This window comes from Sarcophilus harrisii, chromosome 2 (assembly GCF_902635505.1).
Source record: "Sarcophilus harrisii chromosome 2, mSarHar1.11, whole genome shotgun sequence".
NCBI lineage: Eukaryota > Metazoa > Chordata > Mammalia > Dasyuromorphia > Dasyuridae > Sarcophilus > Sarcophilus harrisii.
The window spans coordinates 253,432,944-253,441,554 of record NC_045427.1 but is presented as its reverse complement, the minus strand read 5'-3'; the positions used below and the strand labels follow the sequence as shown (position 1 = coordinate 253,441,554).

The window sequence follows — 8,611 nt, the reverse complement described above, 5'->3', positions numbered from 1 at the left end:
AGAGCTTCCGATTATTTTGGCTACCGAGTTCGGGACGGATTCTGATAGACTTTCATTCTCTGTGGGAATTCGAAGTGACATTACCTTGACAGTGGAGCAAAAGGTGGTTTAGGATGTAGTGGGGGAAAAAAAGAGTAGGGCCTTAGGGACATCAGCTTAAGCTACAGAAAGGACCCCTGAGATGTGGGGGCGGAATAAAACAGCAGCAGGGCAGCAAAAATCTGAGTCTGAATACCAACATAAATAAGATGGAAAAATAAAAATGAACCCAGGAGAGTATGCCCTAGTCTCCCCCGGGTGCACCGGAACTAGCCATTGTTATTGACTCGGAGATTTAAAGTAGGGAGAATCGTGAGTTCCTGAGTGTGTGTGTGTGTGTGTGTGTGTGTGTGTTGCGCGCCCCCGTGCGCGCGTGGGTGCATATGTGTGGTGTAGGGGAGGCAGTTCCCAGCTACTGACCCCCAGCTGCTCCCCCACCCGCTCCGGGTGCAGGACGCTGCGCTCTTAGCGGAGGGGCCAGGGGTCGGCTGCGCAGGCAATTGGCTTCAGAAAAGCAGAGGGGGGTTGGTGGGTGGGTTGGCTGGCTGGCACTCTGCAGTGCAGTGGAGTGTTAGCCCAGGCTCCCTATATGGTCGAAGATTAGCTCGGTGCTGCTGAGACTGAGCCAGGAAGAGGAGGGAGGAAGAGGAGGAGGAGGAGGAGGTAGAGAAGAAAGAGAAGGAGAAGGAAGGTGGGGAGGTAGGGAAGGAGAGAGGAGCAAGAGCGCACATCAAGCTGCTGCCGAGGGAAGCAAAGGCGCTGGAGGCTGGGGCATCGCCAGCGTCTTAAGAACCATGGCCGAAGGGGGAGAAGGAGGAGAGGATGAAATCCAGTTCCTGCGGACTGTGAGTAATAGCAGAACTGACTAGGATGGGAAAAGATTGGTGGGTCGGGAAGGATGTTTGGGGTCTGAAGAACTCGAGGAGGAGGGTCTGTGCTGTGCCTCCCAGCTTCCGCCGTGGTACCCAGCGCTTTATCCGCACCCTCAGGCTGCAGGAAAGAACTGGCTAGCTGACCCGGAGACATTGAGAGATGAATCTTTGGGGACATCCCTCATTTGCAACATTCTTATGAACCTCCTCCCCTTACCCCAATTCCAAGATGCCAATTTATTCGGTCAACTTGATACTTGGGTTAAAAACCATAGACTGGCCAAACTTCCTGACAGCTTTTGCCCAGGCATTGCCTTAAACAGGTAGGAGAGGAGGGACCCCACCCTTGCCTTTACCACCTATCATTTCATCTATTAACTCCCCCTCCCCCTCAATTTCCCTCAGCTTTGTCTTTTCAGACAGGGACACTGTGCAAACTGGGAACGCGCCAGCTGTGCCGGCGGGGCGGATGGGGCAGGTTGGAGGGTGTAAGACTTGAGTCGGGAAAAGGTGCAAACACCTCTGCCTCTCGTCCTGGAAGCGAGTTTGAAACTCAGGGCTTGCTCCTCTGAATCACTGCCTCACCAGGGCGGTTGCTGTTTTAGTATTAACTTAGGTGTTGGGACCTAAACAGAGAAGTACGTCCCCTGATCTCTACCTTAACCCAGTGTCCTATGAGCCTGGGATAGTTCCTGAGTTAAGCTCTATGTTACCTCACGTCATCTCCACGGAATGTGGAGATTGCTTCTACATGCTAATTCTTAAAAGAAGGAAACAAATGACATTGGCATCTACATGACCCTGGTCTCTCAGAAGTTGGTGTAGGAGGAAATCCGGAGGGTTCCTTTGTTAGTACTAGGGGTAGGAAACTGGGGGCTTCTATATCCATTGACTAAATGGGGAAATTCGGAGGAGTCTCCCCTCTAACTAACCCTTTACTCTTCAGTTGATCCACCTTTAAAGACCAGGATCCTTACTTTCAGCTAACCTCTCCTTTTTTTTCTTTTTTTTTTTTTTCTTCATTCATAGACCAAGCTTCCATATACTCTTCCCCTTCACCAGTGTCTCTCAGGGCTTTGTCTTATTTTAACCTAACATCCTGGTGGAGCCATCTGGCTCCTTTCCATTCTTAAGGTGTCAAAACACAGCATTATGTCCGGCACTACTTGCTCTAAATTTTATTGCCCTCCAAAAAACGGAGCTGAGACTCTTAATACTCCTTAAACCCTAATAGCAATCACAAAATCTCATGATTTTCTTTCCCAAAGGTGTCTGTCTCCTGAGATCCTATAGAAGATAGTAGTATAGCCAGCAGTTTATGCATAACTCCTACCTAAACTAAACTAGTGAGAGGAAAAGTAGTGGTTTAATACTTTTCTTGGTCACTAGTAGTATGTAAGAACTTCCCTCCTTTATACTGGAATCAATACTGAAAGGATTGATAGCCTTGAGGAGTCCGAGCTTTAAACAGATTGATTTTCAATAGGATCATATCTGCATTTTTGAAATCGCCACCTTTCATTTCTCCCATGGCCTCAGCCACCACCTTCAGTGACTTTCCAAAGCTATCAGGCAGTATTGCTGTATTCTTCATCTGCAGCTAAAGCTCACTGTAGAGATTGGTGCATCTTAGTGATGTTTTAAGAGATAGTTGGTTAAAGGCAAGGGAGGGTGGGATGTTGCTTTTAATTGTAGCATCTGTGTGATGGTTACATCTTTTCCCTTCTGGAATTATTAGAAATGCATTGCAAATTACTAAGTATTCTCCCCAGAGATCCTTTGAGGTACGTCTATATCTTCATTTTTGGTTCTCGGAAAGAAAATTGACTGATAAATGAAGAAACTGAAACACAGAAGAGGTCAAATGAAGTCACTGGCAGTTGTCATCACTTAATAATACTTAAGTTTCCTCCGGATAAGGGTATCATGATAGGTGCTCTGAAGAGTAAAAGGAGAAAAATTCTTTGCTTCTTTGGGGCTTATAGTCTTAAGAATTCCCTGCATTGAGAATTGAGGGTGTCTACACTTAAACCTTTAAATCATCTCTCTTTTTATATGTACACGAGGCAAAGTGATTCTTAAATCTAAATAATCACAAACATTTAATCTCTGTAAGTCTTTCTGACTTTCAGCTCATTGACCATAGCAATGTTAGGGATCTCTGGAGTATTCTGACATTGTGATTTAAGAATTTGGATTCACATCATTGGCCATGACTGGGTCAATGAAGGTAGAGCATTATTAGCACTCTCACCCCATTTTACCCTGAGGTATTAATAACCTTCCCCCAAATAATATCTTTTAAAGACATTTTGATCAGATGTTATCTCTTTAACTTAGCAACATTTCTCACTTCTGTATTTGGGTGCTGGTTACTTGATCTAAAAGGTGGAAATTGCCATTTTCAAATGTGGTTTTTAGAAGTTCACTCCTGAAGGACAAGACAGTGACCATTTCTGTCCTGTCCTTCAGTACTGCACAATTCCATATTCAGGAGGACCCTTTATAAATTCTGTTTGCTGTTGATGCTGGTAGTAATGATGGTGATGATTATGATCACAATGATGAAAATGATAGCATCTAAAGCTATCCCTGGAGTGAGATGGACTAGAATCATGTTACAGGCTTACCATGTGGTGGGGGAGGGCTGGATTTTAGAAGTGAATGGACAGGACACAATGTGCTGGGCATTAATGTTTTGCTTGACTCTGTGCCATGAAAAAGGCTAAGCTCACTCTCTAGTGAATCACAAGCAGATCCTAATACAAACTTTTGAAGCCCAGGAAGATTTCAGTAATTTTATTTTTCTAGATCTCAATCCTTAAGCTAGAAAATTATACACATGCACACATACATACATACAGAAAATGCACACATACACACATGCCTACCCTCTTTTGGCTTTCTGACAGTGAAAATAGGTATCTATACCAGTTGAAGAGAGAGAAAAGGAAGATCATGCCCTTTGTAATTAAAACAAAACAAAAATTAAAAAAATCCCACCTAATTTCCCCTCTTCTGCCACTTTTGGCTATGGTGTTCTCTCTTCCCTTCTGACTGCTCTCACTGACGTATTTGGTGTCACTGACGTAACTTGAAAGCTGCTCAGAAGCAAATAGATAAACCTGGCAGCAGCCAACCTGAGAGTCAGAACTTATGGTGAGAAGAGCGGCAATTGCCCCATCTCAGATAGTTCAGTAACTGGCACTGCATCATATTTAGAGCAAGCCAAAAAAACAGAAGATGATTCCCCCCACCCTGTGGCTTATTTCTCAGACTGCAGCATCCACACTGAACAGAATTAAAGGCTTCTGTTTGGGTTTTTAACAACCAGCCTTGCTCACCCCCCAAAATTACACAAACTAACAATAGAACCAATGCAGGTATATTAAAGTTCATTTCATTTAAAGATTGGCGGGTATCTATACTTGATATGAAACCTGTTTCTGATTTGTAATGAAAAGATTGTGTACTTTGGGCCTTGAGATACTTGTGAGGGAATGAAGTATTCTTCAATTATATTGTTCTTTTGCTTCTAGTGTGGCAAGAGAGATCTCAGATTCCATTAAGAGCACAAAACCTGTCTTATTCTGGATATGGGGGAACAGTGTTTTTCACTACTGAAGAGAAATTTTTGTTTTTCACTCAACATAGCCCATCTTAATAGCTTTTGGAAGTTGCTAGAATAGTGTTCTTAGCAGCTATTCCTCCAAGAGGTAAGGGGTCTCAGTGAAGGAGAAGAGGAGAAACATGAGTACTGAAGTCTTCAAATCACAGAGGCACTGGGATACTTGCAGCCCACAATCAGTTTAGCTGACTTATAATGAGAGTTGGAATTACAATACAGACCCCCTGATACCCAGTCGAGTGCTTGGTGCAAGAAGCAGGCTGATGACTTTTTTGCTTCTCTGGATTAGATTTTAATGGTTTAAGAAAGTGTACTAAATCCACCTGCCTTCTGAGGATCCCAAGGTCATGTCTTGTTTCTTAGTTCTATCTCTCCTAGAATATCAAATAGAACTATCTGAGCTAAGATCTAGCCAATCAAAGCACTGTATCTAGCTGAACACATCCAACCTTTTATTCTTCAAAATGAAATGTCCTAGAGGAGTGGGTCCCATTCCAATCTTTGCTAAGTCTTTATTGTAAACTTAAGGTGGAAAAGGACACTGAGGTGTCCTTTAAGTGCTTAAGCAGCACTTAAGAGGGTGCTCATAGGTTTGTGAAGTTGCACATCAGCAGAAGGGTGGATTTAAAAACTGCAGGACTCCAGGGAGAAGATGGTAATGAAAGTCATCTAACTTGGAAAAGATTTGGGATGTGTTTTTAGCCAACTGTGCAGGAAATTGCACCAGAAAATTGGTTTGCCATATTTGATTGCAAGTGATCTTTAAATCCTTGCAGGTATGGTCATTGGATATAGTAATAATGAACTGTGTGGTTAACAAGAGTTTTTCAAGATGGTTCTGAGGCTGGAATATTAAGGGAAAGGAGAATCTAACAAGTCTGAGAATATTTTCCTTTGAAGTATAACTTGACAAAATTATTTATAAACAGCTTTATTATGCTTATCTCAAGTCAAATATTAGCTCACTGATGATGAGACACATTTAACTCTTTTTATTTGTATAATAGGGATAACTATTTGTACTATGTATTTCACAAGTTATAGAAATGGCATTAGTAATGTATTTTCTCTGTTCATTTTATGCTAGTTTGCTTCTCTTCATCAATGAATATTTCATAGTTTCAGAAATTATTTTCCCTTCCAATTTTATTCATGAAATAATTTTTTGGTTTTGTGAGTTTGATTTTTTAAATCAATTTCTTCATTCCCTTATAATTATTTTCAAGGTCTTCTAGACTAGTCAAATGGCTTTCTGTTGACCATCTTAGGTACCTTGGTTTCCAGATTTGATCATTGTTCTTGCTCTCTTCCCCTCACAAAAAAATGTAAAAATTGCTTACATTTAAAGAAATTAGTGCTTGCTACAACATTCTGTATTAAAACAATCCCCTCTCTTTGCCTTCTTCATTGTCACTTTATTTTTTTTTACTTTATTTTTCAATTAGCAAGCACTTATTTTCTCTCCCTCCCACCTAGCTTCAAATTTAAAACAAAAAAGAAAAAAAACTTGCAACAAATTTGCATAGTCAAGCAAAACACATTCCCACATTATTCATGTACAAAAATATATCTCATTTTGCACATTGAATCCATCACCTCTCTGTCAGATGGTGTCAACTACTGTATCTTGAGGTTCTACACCTCATTCCTTGTTCTCCTTAAGTTACCTTACTTAGGACCAGAAAATTATAGAATCTTAGATTTATCACCAGAAGGGACTTTCAGACATCATTTCATCCAATCCCCTCATTTTATAAATGTGGAAACTAAGGCCCAATTGGGCCTTTGTTGTTGGAGTAGGATTAGTGCTCTCTGGGTAGGAAAATATGCCTGCTATGAACCTTTCAAAGGTTTCTTTCAGCTTGACCTGGATATGGCCAATTGTATATACAGGGGGAACACTGCCAGTTCTGAGACTGCAATACAAATGCACCCACCTGTGGTATGCAAAGTGTCCCCAGGGAAGCAAGTTAAGTCTTCTGGACTGTGGCTGAATGAATTCAATCTTCTTCCTACCTAGAAACTGGAAGGGTGTATTTGGGAGAGAAACATTTCAAGTCACTGCAGTTTCCTTTGGTCCAATGGGTTTTGCCACCGCAGCACCTCTCCACCTTAGAGACAGAAGAAAAAAACTGCTGGCACCTTAGTCTTGGTCATATTATGGGGTTGAACTGCTTGGGCAGCCAGGATCTTTTTTTTGCTCAATGTCATTTATGCTTCAGAACTGTTAGAAAATAAAGGGCAGATCAGCTTAGCTCCAGCTGATTATGCAACTTTCAAAAACAAAGAACTAACATTCCCTTTGCCATGCCAACTCCATTCTCCATCTAGCTCACACTACACTCCTGCATACAAGAGATTCAGATATTGAACTGAAAAGTACCTGCTGCCTCTTATAATCAGCAATGATTATAACAGTGGCTGAGTAGTCCTGGCTCAGTAATGAGATGCTAGAATAATGCAGTGGAAAGAGACCTGGTGACTAGGGCTGAAATCCAACTCCTCTCCCCCCAGTGATATTTTGCTAACCTGTGTGACCTTAGACAACTTGCCGAGACCCCAGTTTCCTTATTGCTAAAGACTGGTAGCTAAGTAGCAAAGTGGATAGAATTCTGGGGCTAGAATCGGAAGACCTGAGTTCACATCTAGCCTTACACATTTACTAGATGTGTAACTCTGGGCAAGTGACTTAATCCTGCTTGCCTCAGTTTCCTTATCTAAAAAATGGTCTGGAGAAGGAAATGGAAACCCACTCCAATATTTTTGCCAAGAGAACCCCAAAACAGAGCCACAAAGAGTAGGACATAACTGAACAACAACAAAGATAATAGGATTGAATTAGATAGTTTCTGAGGATCCTTTCAGTTCTAATTCTAGGATTCTTAAGTTTACACAGAATTTTATTGGCATTGATGAGGTATTATATCTTCTATTTGGTTAATTGAGTAATGTAGCCCCAGACTTGATGAAAGTCCTTATAGTGGGAGACTATAGTGGTGAAATAGCAAAAGGCTTCTAATCAGTCCCAAAATATCTTTTCCACTGCCTTGGGATTTAAGGTATTATCTTCAGAAGTCCCATTAGGAGCAGATATTAACAGATTAGTTCCCTGCTCTGAGAGGTTTGATATTTTTTTAAGATGGGGAATATAGGGATGTTGCAGAGAAAAATAGCTCCTAGCATAGTTCATAGTTATATGAATTATATAGTAGATGCTTATGAATAAGTAAGGTAGGTGACACAATGGTGGGGTAGGTAGGACATTAAGCAGGCAAGAAACAGTGTAAGAATACTAGGTTACTGGCAATTATAAATGATTTCAGCTTTATCTATATCTGCTCTATATCCAGAGAGGAAAAAAATTATGAGCTAGATGGAGAAGGGAAGCATCTTCAGTGAAGGTCTAATAAAGAAAACTTTATTAATTAGATCAAATATTTATTTGTGTTTGATTTTTTAAATAATTCTGAATTAGAAAAAAATTAGAGAAAAAATATCTTTGCCATCCAGATTCAGATTGCTGTCTTGGGTAAGGGAGAGGAGAGGGAGAAAAATCTGGAACACAGGTTTTGCAAAAATGAATTTTGAAAACTATCTTTGTGTGTAGTTGGAAAATAAAATATCATTTTAAAAAAAGATCTCAGTCTTCCATAAGAAGCAGTTTAACATCAAGGCAAGAGATAAAGTACTAGATTGTCTTTCCTCTTTCTGAAGGGAAGTTCTAAGATCACAAAACCCAATTCTTGACCATCTTCATTATCTGACAGTTTATATCAGCTTCTATCTCATAGCACTAGAACCTTGAACTCAACTGCCCAAAGTTTTTTCAACACAGAGAGATTACTGAATTATGCCATTCCTCAATATACAGGAAATACAGGAAATAAAAATTAACCTTATAAGAACATATAATCTCTTTGCTTGTTTATTGATGCAGTTTTGTATGATCTGATTTATACATGTGTCTATATAAAACCCTATTTAAATCTAAGCTCCTTGAGGGCAAGGGCTGTTTTTTATTTTTCTTTGTATCTCTAATGTCTAACCTAATGCATTGGTGGCATATAAGTAT

At 40.6% G+C, this 8,611-nt stretch overlaps 1 protein-coding gene across 4 annotated transcripts in view; it reads left to right on the top strand.

The window, feature by feature from the left end:
- Nucleotides 1-535: 535 nt before the first annotated feature.
- RYR3 (ryanodine receptor 3) overlaps nt 536-8,611 on the top strand; it is a 708,417-nt gene continuing 700,341 nt past the window's right edge. For 2 of the 4 annotated variants that reach the window (XM_031952026.1, XM_031952025.1), the window contains exon 1: nt 539-884. In XM_031952026.1, the coding sequence (XP_031807886.1) occupies nt 834-884 (51 nt within the window). In that variant the 5' untranslated portion in view covers nt 539-833. Of the gene's footprint in view, nt 885-8,611 lie in introns of all 4 variants that reach the window. The other 2 variants (XM_031952027.1, XM_031952023.1) reach the window with 2 other exon arrangements.